This window comes from Ammospiza nelsoni, chromosome 6 (genome assembly GCF_027579445.1).
Source record: "Ammospiza nelsoni isolate bAmmNel1 chromosome 6, bAmmNel1.pri, whole genome shotgun sequence".
Lineage (NCBI taxonomy): Eukaryota > Metazoa > Chordata > Aves > Passeriformes > Passerellidae > Ammospiza > Ammospiza nelsoni.
In genome coordinates, this window is record NC_080638.1 from 233,601 (window position 1) to 249,981 (window position 16,381).

Genomic DNA, 16,381 nt, shown 5'->3' on the forward strand with positions numbered 1-16,381 from the left:
GGTCAAAAAAAAAAAAAAAAAAGAAAAGAAATTCTATTGATTAAGTCTGAAGAAAAAAATATTCACAGTCATGAGCAGGATGCTAGCAGGGTCACAGTGCTCTCACTATTTAAAGCAAATAAACAACAAAAACAAGGGCAGTAGAAGAAATAGAAACACTAAGGGGAATAATTAGTCTGTGTCACACAAGCTGAAATCTTGGGAGAAAAGGGAATCAGTGTGTAAAGCTTCTGGGAGGTTCAATAGCAACTTGTGCCAACACACAGGATTGCAGCTGAACAGGTGGATTTTGTTTGTTCTTTGGGATTTTTACCCCACTCCAGTTAAATGTAGTAAGTTACTCCAAAAAGCCTAGGAGTTTGCTGTGAGGAGGTGAAGAGGCAGATGAAATCCCAAATTAACACCCATCTGGGGGCAAATGAAAATAATGCCTCAGGATGAGGGAATGGAGGATGAAAAGAGTAGGCTCCTTTCTCCACACCACAAATTCTTCCCAGCACTCTGATTTCTCAGCCTTTCTAAGACACAGGCATCATGAAGAGGAATCATCTCACTCCAAATCTGCACAGCTGCTCCTTTCTGACTGGATCTTACCTCCAGAGATCCCAGCTGGCCATGACCCTCTGGAAGCAGTCCTTTCCATTCTGATTTGTATTTCACTCAGCACAAAAAAGGCAGAAGAAGGGTGCTGGGTGTCTGTTGGGATCCACCAGCTCCCCCAGCTAACTCTGTGTCCAAGATGCCACCAGACAACGTTGCTGTTGCCATATTTCCCTTTATTTTGAATCACCATAGACAACTGCTCAGAAATTCAGAAAAACAGACTCTGATGCTGAGCTGCCACATCAGACAGAGTGAAAACTAGTGGCTCATGCTTCTGTAGAATAAAGGAGGCAATGTATCATAGCTAGGCTGAGTTACATCCAAAAATCCCTTTGATTTTAGCTAAACCAATAACACAGATGATTTTTTTTTTCCCCTGCTACTTTGCTCCTGTAGACAGCTCTTGCCTTGACAAAAGAAATTATAGTCTTAGAGACTGGTATTTTAAAAAGGAGTGAGGCCCTTGACTGAATGACTTCTGAAAAGTACTGTTTTCAAAGACATTGTCCAAATGATTGGAAAATGAGAAATTGGTCCAGCTGGGGAAGGTTTCTTACACAAAGAAGTTTGACGCTTGGGGAATGCTGCTTGTACATCTCCACCTGTGGTGATGAGGTTTAAGTATAAACCTGAGCTCAACTACACAAGTTCTTAACTCAACTTCACAAGTTCCCCACAAGTTGGGGAGTCATATGCTTCATTAAGAATTGATAACAAATCAAAATTTTGGTTTTCCCTAAAAAATGAAACACTCACACTCTTCCAAAGGTGTTAATGGGAAGACTGCAAGATCAAGCACTTAAACGTTGAAAAACAACCTACATCAATTTCATTGGCTCCATTTAGTGAGGAGCTGCTGAAAGGAAAGGTTGCACTGTGGGCTGCTTTAGCTCTCTAGGTCTGAGTGGGTTCAGCTTTTTGCTTCTCCCTGAATGATGTTTGGCCTGATAAATGATGGGCAGAACTGCTAATATCCTGTTCTTCTCTTCCACATTCTCTCACAAACCCATCTCAGAAACTGCCAGTACCTCTGTTGGCTGATTCATCCATATTACAGTCCTCTAACATACATAACTAGGCACTTTTAAAAAGTGTTTAGGGTTTTTTTAATTACCTAAAGTAAATGAATGTAGAACTCATTAACTTTTAGAAAGAAAACTTGCTATTAATATAATAATAAATGTTATTCAAGAAAAAAACATGCCATTATCTTACAAAATCTTATCACTGTTTGATTCAAGTAGTTATTTTATGTTTTCTGTAGAAATAATGCTCAGCTGAAGAGTTCTCCTGATCCTCCAAAGCATCAAGTCCTGAAGCAAAGCCTGTCAGTCCGTGCTGGTTTCACATTGTTCACTCACAGCCCTGACACACTCCATGTGGAGTCAATTTTGATACAAGCCATATAGAATTTAAATACTGAGGTAACATCCAGTGCTGTCATTCCTCCCTGCAACTAAATGTCAGCAAGAAATAGAATCTAAAATTGGTCTGTAACTATGGCAACTAATGAGCCATTCTGACTTGGAGTCCCCAAATCCAACATGTGACCATCAAGGGATTCATTCCAGTTTGAAGATGCTGCTTCTCAGAGAAGAAAATCTGCTGCTGCTTGTGCCAACATTTGTGTGAGAGCCACCAGCCAGGCTGGAGAGCTGGAGCAGGCTCAGGCAAATAACTGGGAGAAAAGCAGCTTCTTTCTGAAACTGGAAGGAAGAACAGACACCACCTTCTGTGGATGCACTCTGGGTCAAGGTAAAACCCTGCAGAAAGCACAAACTGTCCAAGCTGACAATGATGTTCATAATCACAGTACAGGGGAACCAAGGGCTGGCTCTGTGATGAGAACTAATGGGTGCCTTGAGGCTTTGGATTTTAATTTCAATTTCAATAGGCATTTGGGATCACACAGCTCCAAACTGAACTCCATTAATTCTGACAAGGGGAGGTCATTTCATCTGCCATGATCACGTCCTCCTTCTCAGAAGCTGTTCTGAAAGAGTTGTTTAAGGAAACTCTCTTAAATATAAATTAAAAGATATCCCTATAGCTAAAAAGTTCTCCTGTCTTTACTAGGGAGCAAGGTATTTATTCCCTTTCATATCTCTGCAAGGAGACCCTTTTTAGTGCCACGGCAGTCAAGTGAAGAGAGTTCTACCAGAAGCAGCTGAAGTCTCTACCAGGAGGGCAGATGTGGTGTCTCATGCACAGGTTTCTCCTAAATTTTTTCTCCTAAGTTTTTTCTCCTAAATTTTAATGAAGTTAAGATTTAAAATGAAGGGTCACTATTTCCTTCCATTACATTCAGAGGTTTATTTAGGTAGCATGTGTATGTTCTAGAAATGCACTACAGCCCAGATCAGAAGAAAGGATGTTAGTTGCTAGTCAATTCTTTAAAACAAACAAACAAAACTGAGTTCTTACCAATTTTCTTTGAAGATGTAAAACCTAACAAAACACAAAATACTTTAACTGAAATATTTTGTCTACCCATGTAAGCAGCACTTAGCATTGGTTTGAATATTGGCTTTCCTGGGTGGGTAAGAAAAAAGACATCATAAATTACAGCTTTTAATTCTGGGAAACACAAATGTTGTTGTCTTGTAAAATGAGCCACATTTCTTACTGTGACAAAATAATTAACCCCTTTGAAACTTAGAACCTGTTAGCCAATTTTCTATTCATAAGGAAAACATAGCTATGGGAACAATGGTATAACTCAGGAAAAATAAGCAAAGAGAAGAAAAACAAGAAAGAAACAGGATTGGGTACTTCTCTCATCCATCATGGATCATCACTGATCCCTCTCGAGGCACAAGGTCACCACCATCAACTAAGGTCTTAGTAAGAAACATCCAGTGTGACATCCCAGGTGCATTCAGGAAAAGCTGCCAGTAAATGTTAATGACAAACAGGTGGGCCATGGATGTGAGGAAAGACAAAGCACTGGATGTTTCACACTTTCTCAAATTAATTTCTATCTAATTAATTCATCTTCATCAGATCTGGGCCAGCTTAGCAGGAGTAGCAGAGAAAATTAATATCTTAGGGAACTACAAAACAAAAAAAAAAGGTGTAAACCCTACTAGGAAGCATCATGTCTTCATTAGTTTACTGGTATTCCAAGGAAAAAAAAAGGGGGCAGGGAATAAACAAAAAGCAAGAAAACTTGCAAAGAGCAAGCACCACGATGTTTCATGGGATCTGGAGAAACAGTTAAAGCAGTAAAGGCGAAGGAGAAAACCCAACAAATGAGCCACACACAGAATGCCCAGGGATTGCTGAGGGTACAAGACATTGTTTCCAGCTGGTGCCTGCGTGGATGTGGCAGTGGGGGTGAGCACAACGAACCCTTCTCACCGTTCCTTTTCCTGCCCTCGTCTTTTGCCGCTTTCAGCGGTGCCATCACTTTCTGCAGGGAGCTCCGGCCGGAGCTGGGCTTTCCCGACCCATTGCTGAGGATGGAGCCGTTCTGGCTCGGGGAGCGGCTGCAAGAAACCATAGCAACAAGGCAGGATGTGAGTTCTCCCTCCTCAACCTCGTTTCAAGGTTATTTCACTCGCGCGGTTTGCATCACTGAGTTTTCAACTCTGATTTGGTACCGAAAGGAGACAGAATAGAAACAGCACACGGCAACACGGTAAAGGTAGGAGCACAGTGATGGGAGGGGAGCACGACTTTCCCAATTAGTTCAGGGCTCATGGGCATCTTGGTGCCTTGGAATGCTCCTCGTGCATAAGCCCCACAATGATAAAAGTGCCACCACCGAGGACAAAAAGTCCCGTTGTCAATTCAGGGTCGTTAACCCAGACAAAATAAAGTAGACCTTTGTTTTAGGATGCATGGCTAAATCGATTCCTTTATTATTCAGCCTGCATTTACAGTCAGCTGTTGTCAGCCACAATGCAAAGAACACTCACTCACTTTGCACTTATGCACACACAATAAGAAATTTCTCCTTTTGGCACATACCCTGGTTTAAGCAGCGCCCTCATTGGCTGAAACCCCTAAGAAAATGCTTGTTTTAATCAGCCATTGCACATCCTTGTCCTGAAACTGGTCCCTGCCCAGGGTGAGGAGGGAGGGCAGGGCAGAACCACTGAGCATCCAGTCCCAGCAAGGAGCAGGGACAGAAATGAGCAGCAAGTGAGTGAGCTCCCACCACAGCTCCTCTGCTTTTTGGGGTGTACAAGTCACTCAAATCCTAACGCACAAGTTGACAAAAGCAGACCACTAGTAGATAATAGCACATTTGGTGCTAGTCAGCACCCAGACACAGTCACTTTTTTTTTACATGTGAAACTGCCACAAAGGGAATGAAAACACTCCACAGGACCTGTGTAGTTATTCACAAATCTGCAATGTACCACTGGGTTTTCATGGGCAGTGACAGGGTGATGTGAAGAGGTTACACTAGAGGAAAATAAATGGGCCTAGGCACAGAGGCTTCCATTTACAGAGGAAAAGAATCAAATCAAATTCTATTGCTGTCACAATGGTTTTATAACCAGAAAATGGTACTAAAACAAAACAAATGTCAAAACCATCCTGTAAATCACTGCCAATACTGTATCATCAGCTTGAAACATTCATTTTCAGGCCAGGTCTGGCCACCCTACCCGGTGTAAGTAGAAAGCATTCACTGTGGTCAGAAGAGCAAGGGACAAATATGAGAAAAGCAATTCTTGGGGATTCCCTTTTGAAGATAGCCTAAGTGGAAATATGTATAATTTGAGACTGGCTCTTTCCAGCAACAGGACTCCAGGAGAATTCAGCATGCAACCCCACTCAGCCCAGCCTGAGGGTTTCCTTTGGAAATTCTATTAAAAATAAGTATTCTTGAGAAGCAAGATTCCTCCCTATAAACCTGTCTGTCACTGCTAAATGGATAATCCCAGCCCAGTATAAAAGATCCATCCAGGGACAGACCAACACCTGAAGAAAATCTGCTCAACTTGGGAGCATAGAAAAGAAGCGAACATGGATAGCTTGCACAATGATTTCTGTGGTGACACTAATCCAAATATTCATCCTTTTTAAGTGGTCCTCATATTATTAACTGAGAAGTTTCTTTCAGTGGTGATAGCAAAGATACTTTGATCAGTTACCAGCCACTTCATGGCTGTCTGGTTTGAATTGACATTTCCAGGCTATAAAGTACCCTGAATGAAAGAGCAAATACATAAAGGGCAAGAAAGATTTCTTCATCTTCAGCAACCATTAAATTCCATTTCCAGACACAGCTCCTGGGAATCAAAAAAACTGAACTTCTACATGTTCTTACTTACTCCAGTAATCACCCTGAAGGAGGGAAAACTAACTCTTAGTTATTTGCTTAGAAGGGCACCAAGGTTCAGCACATTTTGTTATGAGAATAACTTTCTTGGATCGAGTTTGCTTATCAGCATTTGTTTAAAATGGTGCAGATTAAGTGGGGGATTTCTGCACTCACTCAAAGGACTGAGTGAAGTGTTTAATCACTTTGGGTAGAGGATTAATTAACAGGGCTGATTTACTTTTTTTTTTTTTTTTTTTGTGTGTGTGTGTGTGTATTTACACATGGCTTTGGAGAGGTTTCAAAACATTTTAAAGTACAATTCCTGCAAAGACTTGACCTGCCCAGCACCAGCAACCACTGAGGGTGTCACAGTCATCTTCCAGTTGTCATTTCTTCAGTGGATGGAAGGCTTTGGAAAGGACAAGTGCTGTTTGGTTCACATAGACCTAACCCTCATATTGCAGTGACTTGGAGCCTGAACAGCACCTCACTGGCATTAAATGACAGAATAACAGTTTCCATCCAATTGCAGCTGGCTCGCTCCTCTCTGCTGGTACACCCTGCAGACAGCCCTTCCCACATTCCAGGTGATTTACTGCCCAGCCAATGGAATATGATAAACCAGGATCCTTCTGTCTGTTTTTCTGCAAGGAAAACCTCAACTGATGACCACTGGGGATTATCTACCCACCCCTGCTATCCTCCAGCCCCACACCATGCTGGCTGACACCTTCCCCTTCCAGCATGTCCCTGACACAGTGTGCAGCAACACTGTGCTGAGTATTCCAAGATTTCCCATTATTCCAGAGGGGGACATATCAGACAAGATGAGATGACTCAGCTAGGAAGGCTTGGTTTTCTCTAGAATTTCTCTGCATTAGTCAGCTGCTTTTCTTGTATGTTATCAAATCCCTTCAAGAGGCCAGGCCCGTGGAATGCCTGTGAGCCACACAACAACAGTTACCTCTATTCAGGCTGTTTGTCTAACAGGTTTGTTTTCCTCTCTTCCCTTCAGTATCCATCCTCAGCTCCACTCTCATTTAATGCCAAGGAGAGTGGATCAAGGAAAAACTGGCTTCAAAGCATGCAAAACAGCTGGGATAAAGGGATAATCTGTTTTCCTCGCCTGCAAGGACCAAGACAAGGAATATTCAGCTATTCTGTTGATGGGTGAGGGCAGACATGAGGTAAAACTTCCTAACAGGAAAGGCAGGAGAGAACAGATTGCTGGAGGAGGTTGTGATCATCCCACCAGTGGAAGACTTTAAAATAAGGTAGATAAAGTTGAGTTAGGGGAGCTGTTGGACCCTGCAGCAGAGAAGAGGAGCCATATAGCTCCCTGGGGATCTTGTATCCATGATCCTACAAGCCTAGAGACTTCATATGAAGAGAGTGCAAACCTGGGACACTTCACCGTAGACACTGACATCATCTAGTCTATTCTTACACTTCTGAAGTTTGGTCCTGCTGTAGATGCTTTGGATCTAGAAGTCTTCCACATTTAGTGGATATTTGGGGTTTCCCCCTCTGCTGGTGAAGGCATTGGGTTCAATTCTGAAGTGGCAGAGCCTGCCAGTGGAGTGACTGAGTGGAGCAATTTACAGTGGCTGAGGACCTGTCTTTTCATTGCTTGAGAAATTACCAGTGCTCATGTTACATGTGACATTTGGGCTCATCTTTATGGAGCACCAACATGCACACAAAAGCCACTTCACCTCCTCAGTAAGACTTCACTTGGTTTTATCTCAAATTTTGCAGCAACGTTACCCAGCACAGACCAGCGTCATGCCAAGGACACATCATGGAGGGGAACTAGATTACACTGAGTGCCAAACCTTTCAGCAACCAGCTGCAAATATCCTCTTTAACCCCTGTGTGGAAAGGCAGCAGCTGCCAGCCCATACCTTTTCCTTGTTTCGTTGGATTTGGCAGTTTTGATGGTGCTCCCATCCTGGGTTGTTTCCCTCTCCTGGGAGGCAGGAGCATCTCTGACTGGAAGTGGAAGGATGACAGTCTCCTGAGTCACAGGTAAAACCTCATCCTCTGCTCCCTGCTGGCCCAAGTGTTGCTTGGCATAGTCAAAGCCTTGGACTGGCTGCAAAAAACAGGAGAAATAACAGAAATTTCTGGCGTGTATTAGATTTAATAGAAATTTTCAAATTCAATGTAAAATTTTTCACTACTCCTTAACTTGTTTAATTACATAAGTGACAGGTTAAAATACATAGATACAATGTGAATACCCAACAGGAAACCTATTTTCTCATGAGATCTCCATTCCACACATTTTAAACATGATTAGTTAGTATAAAATTGACCTTGGCTAACCTTTCTTACCCTGCTGTAACACCCCCAGAAATTACTTTGACAGACAGTGGGAGAACAAGGATGTGGAAGAAAAAATTGGGAGTAAAAAAAAAAAAACCCTACAGAAAACTTTCTTTGACAAAACCCTTGTGCTTCCAAAGAGGGTGGGAGTAATTTATTCCCAGTCAAGCCAAAGTAAAAAAGGCACACATCAGAAAGTTTAATGGGCAACATTTTCCAGAAAGTAATCTTTTTCAGATCAGTAAAATTAGATTTCCCCTGGCTTGCCAGTTGCCTACTGGGAAGGATATTACTGACTTCACTCGTTTCTCTTGGGAAGTGGCATTTCACCAGAGCCTTGCAGCAAGGCAGTTCCTGCCCAGCAGAACTAACACATGCCTTCTGGGCAAAGCAGCCAAGGAAAGGTGGATTCTCTCAATGGAAAAATTAAACATTTAGACAAAACATGACTTTCCAAACTGCATTTTCAGCTGGAAGGAAAAGAGAATGGGAAAAAAAATAAAAAAGGAAAAAAAACCCAACATCAACAAAACCAACCTGCATTATCTGTTGGGAAAAAAAATATGAAAAGTAAATTACTCAAAGAAATTCATAACCACCTCCAGAAAACGTGTTCTTGTTACACTAAATAAAACTAACTTACCAAAACTGGGAAGGTTGCTCTTCCTGAAGTAAAAAGACAATTGACAAAATGCTAAGAAAGGACCACAAAACACTTCAAAGCTGAGAAAGTGCAGGTTTTAAACCTCACACATACTTTGGAATTAGTTCATGACTGATTACTCCACGTTCCTGTCATGTCATCATTGAATATTTTAGTTCCAAAAGAAAATAAGCATGAGAAAAAAAAATACTGTTGGCACAGAAGAAGGACAAGCTCTGAAAAGCATTTGCTCTTGTTGTGTCCCTTAGTAAATCTGGGCTGCAGCTCTAAATTCTGATACATTTCACAGGTGATCTCAGTCTGAAAATAATGGTGCTGTTTTTCACTTTTTGAAACATAAAAAATGCTTTTACTTTGTGTGGACCTGCATGGCATTCCCAAGCTCCTGCTCAGACTGAGGCTAATGGTTCCTAATGTGTTTCCATCCTTCAGCATTCCTCTGATAAGAAGCTTCAATGCATTAAGGAGCAGGCTAATGCTGATAAGGGAGAGCAGACAACTCCACAAATCACCCCCATGGAACTCGCAATATATCAGAGAAATGCTAATTCACCATCACCCCTCCATGGCAAGCAGGGTATCACAAAACAGCCAACAGCAAATGAAGGAAGGGAAGCAGAAGCTGTGTGAAGAACAGTTAGGAAGAAATTCTGCACAACATCCTACATAATAATATTGTTAATTAAAATATTGCTTTTCAACCTCATTAAAAATATTGAGACAGTTAAGACACCCCTAGATATTCTGAAAAAAGGTAACAAGAGAGAAGAGGTGATTAAATCAGTTATTTCTCCCTCCATGCCTTTGAAAGAGTCAAATAATTTCAACTTAATCTCTTAATTAAAAAAAAAAAACAAACAAAAAAATCACCTCTCCAAACAAAAAAACAAACCAAACCAGAATCTGCAGGACATGAGAATTACTGAAGAATTCTGCAGTGTCCCAGCTCAGATCTGCCCACAGGAAGAAAATGAAGGATTATTTTAATAATCAGAGTTCTACTTACCACCATGTCCAGTAACAAAGTGCAATAAAAGGAGAGCTGAGAAAGTCATCCTCATCAGCAGACATATTGCATTAAATAAAATTTGTTCTTGGATCCCTGCTCTGTAAAAGCCCACAGGAGCAGATGGTTCTGCCACCCCTGGAGGGAACTGGCAAGGCTAAATCACAACCAGGTACAGCTGAAGCACTGCAAATGTACATGTCCAATACATCCAAAATACTGACAAAGACTGTAGGACTGAGATTCTAATATCGCTTTTGAAATAATAAATGGAGAGAGAGAGACCACTAGATTACCTTGCCTGGCAAAGGGCAGACTGAATACAGTTGTTTCTGGGACTCTTTTTCCTTGTAATGATTGTGAAAAAGACTCTAAAGATGTTAAAAAAATATGTCAAAAAAGGAAGTAAAGAAGGAAGGAAGGAAGGAAGGAAGGAAGGAAGGAAGGAAGGAAGGAAGGAAGGAAGGAAGGAAGGAAGGAAGGAAGGAAGGAAGGAAGGAAGGAAGGAAGGAAGGAAGGAAGGAAGGAAGGAAGGAAGGAAGGAAGGAAGGAAGGAAGGAAGGAAGGAAGGAAGGAAGGAAGGAAGGGAAAAAGAGAGGGAGGGAGGGAAGAAGGAAGAGAAATAAGGAAGAGAGAAATAAAAGAAATAAAGAAAGAGAAAATAGAAGGGAGAGAAAAGGGAGAGAAAAGGGAGAGAAAAGGGAGAGAAAAGGGAGAGAAAAGGGAGAGAAAAGGGAGAGAAAAGGGAGAGAAAAGGGAGAGAAAAGGGAGAGAAAAGGGAGAGAAAAGGGAGAGAAAAGGGAGAGAAAAGGGAGAGAAAAGGGAGAGAAAAGGGAGAGAAAAGGGAGAGAAAAGGGAGAGAAAAGGGAGAGAAAAGGGAGAGAAAAGGGAGAGAAAAGGGAGAGAAACAGAGAGAGAGAAAAAGAGAGAGAGAAAAGAGAGAGAGAAAAAGAGAGAAATAAATAGAAGGAAGAGAAAAGACAGGACAGGGGAAAGAAAAGGAAAAGGAAAAGGAAAAGGAAAAGGAAAAGGAAAAGGAAAAGGAAAAGGAAAAGGAAAAGGAAAAGGAAAAGGAAAAGGAAAAGGAAAAGGAAAAGGAATCAGCCCCTCCCCTCTGTTGGTATACTCAGGTACAGTCTGACTTTTTTTCTGTGCCCTTTATCAAACTGATAAGGCTTGTTTTCCCAAGGCATGCAGCACTTACTTGCTTTTGCTTGTGGGTCTTAGACTACAGATCTTATCTCTCCTTACCTGCAAACTTATTCTTTCATGGTCAAAAAAAAAAAAAAAAAACTTAGTTGAGGGGACAAATGAGATTCTAGACTTTAAAAAAGCATGCTGTGAATTAGAAAGTAAGGAAGGCAACAGTTAACATTCATCCAAAACCTCAAAGGAAAAACAGTTCCTTAAGATAAAAACAGCATTGAAATAAAAACATTAAAATAAAATCCCATCAGAATTTCACCAATTTGAATTTATACTTCTTTCACCTTACAGCTAGAGAGAAAATTGGAAAAAATGGTATTTTCCAATCTTCCTTTTCCCTGCAGCTGCATCCAGATGTCCCTAACTGCTGAGGCAATTCACAATAGCACCACAATTCCCAGGAGAGCTCCTACAAACTACGCTGCGTACGAGAGCTCATTCTGCAAACTTCATTTCTTTACCCTTCAGTGTGCCACGACACAGAAGTCACGCCTTCATCGCCAGGCTCCGGCAGCAGCCCCGCCGCTCTGCTCCGTGCCCTGGTGCCCTCCCGCTGCCGCACACGGTGTTTGATGGTGGATGCGTGGTTCCCCTGGGCGCTGTCCCGCCGCAGGATGCGGGGATGTGGCAGCTGCGCTCCGGCAGGACCCGCAGCCTCCCTCCCTCCCTCCCGCAGGACTGCAGCACCGAGCAGCTCTGCCCTGCCCGTCCCCTTGGAGCTGGGCTGCTGGAGCCAGCACACGCACCTGGCATCCCAGCAGGCAGGTGGCACATGGGATCCTTGCTGGCTGCTCGAAAGGGGTCACAAAAGTGCTCCGGGCATTCTACAGCCCATCTCGGATGCACGGAGGCAAAATACTAAAGCGGCTGCTTAAACTACAAATCACTCCACGGTGACTCCACTTCGAGCAGAGTCAGCATTAATCAGCAGTCTCGGGCACTTTGCTCAGCCATGAAATACAACAGACTCGTTTTAAATGTGACATGAATATGTGTTCATTTGTAATCCCAAACTGCATGAAATATGGCAATTACAGTTCAAGCAATTATCACTAGCCCTAACACTGGAATTAAAAATAAAACAAAAAATCTTCTTTTCAAAATTACCTTCTTTCCTTATCTTCTCAAAATATGTTTCTTAGCCTTATTTTAATTAAAGATGCTGAAATTAGGAATGACCAAACCAGTCCATTCCCAGTCCCACTGCAGGGTTCATTTTCCACAGTCCATATACCAGCATAAACTCTAAACTAGACCTGGCAGAACCTTTCTCATGGAGGCATCATTGTGAAACTAAATGGAAAGCAATTTAGTTTTCATTTAGAAATGCACCACTTTTCATATAATGAATTAAATTAAATTTTATGGAGTCTCAAAATAAACCGGAAAGGGGAAATGCTCTGGGGAAGGGAACCTTCTGCACTCCAGCTGCAACGAGAACAAACCTGCAGGGAAAGCTGGAAAACAAACCTGCCGGAAAAGGACTGTGGTGTGGGTGCTGGGAGCTCAGCACCAATTGTTTCATTCCAGCAACTGCAGATCCAGCTCCCATCTGATGCTTTGAAGGCTGATGCAAATGTAACCAGCCTGAACAGGCTTCAACCTGAGTGTGTATCTTACAGCCTGATTAAATCTGAGGAACAGTAAAAATCCAATTTTGTATTTCTTTTTGGAATGAAAACAATGGATTAAAATATGAAAATACTTTCAAATTTTTCCTGTGCTATAATTTCAATCAGCAGTAGGTTGTTTTGGTTTTTTTTACATAGCAACTTTCTTCAGCTGGTAAGCATCCCATATTGATGGGCAGTTCAAAACAATGTACAAGGTTTACCTCATTTTTTTTTCCCTTTAGCTGGGACCAAGATTACATATAAAACCAATCAAATGGTGCATAGCATTGGAAACAACCCCTAATAAAGCATAATTTGCATTTTTAGGGGCTTCAATGGGGCATCTAATAGCACTGCAGTGATATTAATTCCTGTCTGTGTTTGTGATATCGTGTGTTACACTTTTGCAGATCTAGTCTTAAAACTGGATGGATAATAGTGGATAAACAGATGAGCACACTGGAACCAAAATGGAAATGTCTTTTCTGAATCATTTTTGATACAAATGTCTGGTTTCCAACTGGCACCAGCTGCACCCATCTGCAACGAACCTAAGATAAGGAGAAAAGAGCTGTCAAATGCCTCATGCCTTCCTTCAACTCTCCTTCCAATCTACATTTTTCAGCAGAAGCAACAGAGCTGAAATCTCAATAATCATGCTGTCTGTAGCATTAAGAAACCAAAGAAAAAATTAATCATCTCAATCCCATGCCAGCAGAGAAGAGCAAAGCCAGCTAAAAGGGCAAAGAAACAGCCTGACTTACACAGAGCCTCATAGGCTAAAAACTCCTATCTTTGGTTGGACCTGATCAAGAGCCATTTAATACCAACATTGAGAGGACAGACTTTTTCACTATGGAGATAAAAGAGTATTGTGTGACTTTTTTTTTTCTATCAGAGGATTAAACTGGAAGTGCATTTGATTTGGGAAAAGAAAATATTGTAATTGATATGGATTAGTAACTTTAAGAAAACCATAATTCCTTGAACCTGACCAGCAATATACATAAATTAGAAAGTCCAAAACACCTAAAAGAAAAATAGCAGTAGGAGAAAAAAAAAAAATCAAAGAATGTCTATTCTGGATTTTATGGGGGAATCAGAAAGGGGAAATGTTCTGGAAGAGGATCTTCCAGCAATTTGGGAGGAGAACTTTGGTTAGGGCCAGATCTGAATTGCTACCAAACTTCAGACATTCCCACCTTCAGCAGGCAGGAACAGCTCAGGCTACAGATCCTACAGGAGATGTGCCGATCCAGGCTGTGAGTACCAATCCTTTCAGTTCCAAACATCCTTCAACTGCGCCTATCCAAGAGCCACAGTCTCAGCAGGCAAATGGACCTTTGGATGTGGGGCTGGGTCACTGACCTTGGCTCTCTGAGGCAGGTTCATCATGGTGTCTGGTTTGAAGTCGTTCTTGTTCTTCCTGCAGAGCACCGCGGTGATGATGATGATGATGACGGTGACCACCGCGATGGGAGCCAGCACAGCTGCAATGATCCACAGGTTGTTTGGGGGGTTCTTCACCACAGCTGCAGAAAAAGGCAAACCACCAGTGGTGACTTGACTGGGAAAGGCTCCTGCTGCTTCCAGCCTTCAACTGCCTCCATGTAGAAATTAGTATAAAAAGTACTGCTAAGTAATCTAGCTTTCTGTACAAGGGAATACCTCTTTTATTACTTTAATAAGAATAAAAAGGGGAAAATCAACAACACTTTTTGTTGAATTTGATTTGATTTGATTTGTTGAATTTACAAATCCCTAGACTCTCTTTTCTTAATTTTATGTTACCTGGTTATATGCAAAAGCAGACATCCACTCCAAAGTCAAGATAGATCCCATCTGAGATATCACTCCAATGATTCACTCACACAATAAACAAACAAATAAAAGGTGCAAATAATGCATCCTTAACTATTTTTCAAACACAAGGCCAGCTTAGAGCAAAGTAGCATAGCATGTGTGTTAAAAGAACACGCGTGGAGTCCATACACGGTGTCAAAGACTGACTGGCTCAACAGGAGCAAACCGGCAGAGCTTTTTAAAAAACAATGAAACTAGCTGGAATAGTTACTATCAATATCAATAAGGCAATAAGAAGATGCTTCTCTTCTTAAGTGCTCTAGAAATAATTTATCATAGTTAAGGTCAAGAAGAATTCATTATTTCTGAAGGACTAGAAATAATGAGGCTGAAAAGAGCTACTTGCAGACATATTAATGATGGCATCAGGAAAAGGGTACATTTCTGAAATGCAGCAAGGCAAAAACATTTTAGACTCCATTTCATCAGAATAATCTCTCTTAGTTATGAACCTTCAACTTGTTCACACATCCTCCTGTGACACATTCCCAGTTCTCTCATTTCATTTTGTTCGGGCAAAACAATCAGACAACCTCTTTATGGTGCTGAACTTTGCTGTAGTGGAATATTTAGTGGACTTCCCCGTGCTATCCCTGTTTATTTTGCTGTGGCACTGGTTGCTGGTGTGGGCAGGCAATTGTGAGAACACCAGCACAAAGCAGCCGTTCCCATTTCCTGGGGGACCGGCGCTTTCAAATGTCATTGAGCTTATGAGCTGTCGGGGCCACTCAGCATCTCTCAGGATCAGACTTCAAATACAAACCAGCTTCTTCTGCAGCAGGCACTGGGAACTTTACAGTTCTCCAGCTGAAAGCCTGGCTGGAGCCTGAGCCTGTTCTCTTTGTAGATTTGCAGTGTTTTGCAAAGCCAGTGAAGTTTTTGGGGGGATGTAGGAACAGCATCATTAGGCTTAGAGCTTGAGCACAAGACTGCAAAAAGGCCAGGTTGGAAACTTTCAAGGTTTACTTTTCAACAGACTTGCAGAATTCTTAATTATTGACTTTGACATTTAGTTTGGGGATGAGAGGGCTGTGGGGAAGGAAACGGAATCTGAATTTTAACAAATAACAGAAACTTTAATTATAGTCTGCTGCTGTGGAAGCAGCAAACAATGGTTGAAAAATTATACTTATGCCTTCTAAGGGATGCAGAGGAAATGATGACCTTATGGCTAATAGGATAGTCATTTAGGAGTCCTAATTTACATCTTTAATTCAGTTACCAGACCCCAATGTGACCTAAAGTCAACCCATGGTTCATTGAACTCAGTAAGACTTCAGTGGAATTTGAAACAAGCCTTTCATTCTGTTGTAACTCAGTCTCTGGCTTATAACACAGGAACATCCATTTTTTGTATTATTATTCGTCTGTCTCATTTAATCCAGCTATGAGGTCCCGAGGGTACATGTCTTTTCTCACAGTATTTTGGGACAGAACTTTTCATTCTGCTAGAACAGAAATTATAATGAGCAAAAATGAAATCCACACAAAGTATTTTATGCGGCAATGCAGACTACAAATAACCATGTCCAAAAGGAAAGAAATTGTGTTTTTTCCATAATAAGGTATAAAGATGGAATTACTTCCTACATTTCTAATACTCTACCTTCAGAATCTCACGTACCTCAGGTCACAATTTCAGTTCCTGTCTATTCTATTTTTACAGTGTTCTATGCATACGTGGCTGGTATGAAAATCTACAGATGAATGAGGTTGCCTTATCAGACCATGGAAATACAAAGTTAGATGATGAGCGGTAGCTTCCATAATTGCCTAAATCCCCACATAAATATAAATCACATCATTGCACAAAGAGCTAA

General features: G+C 41.5%; 1 protein-coding gene across 1 annotated transcript in view; it reads right to left on the reverse strand.

Annotated features, from left to right (window-relative positions):
- KIAA1549L (KIAA1549 like) overlaps positions 1 to 16,381 on the reverse strand; it is a gene marked incomplete at its 5' end in the record, with an annotated part of 134,513 nt that overhangs the window by 41,395 nt on the left and 76,737 nt on the right. Inside the window, 3 exons of the mRNA XM_059474302.1 lie at positions 3,964 to 4,091; positions 7,786 to 7,976; positions 14,067 to 14,230. Of these exons, the coding sequence (XP_059330285.1) occupies positions 3,964 to 4,091; positions 7,786 to 7,976; positions 14,067 to 14,230 (483 nt within the window). The remainder of the gene's footprint in view (positions 1 to 3,963; positions 4,092 to 7,785; positions 7,977 to 14,066; positions 14,231 to 16,381) is intronic.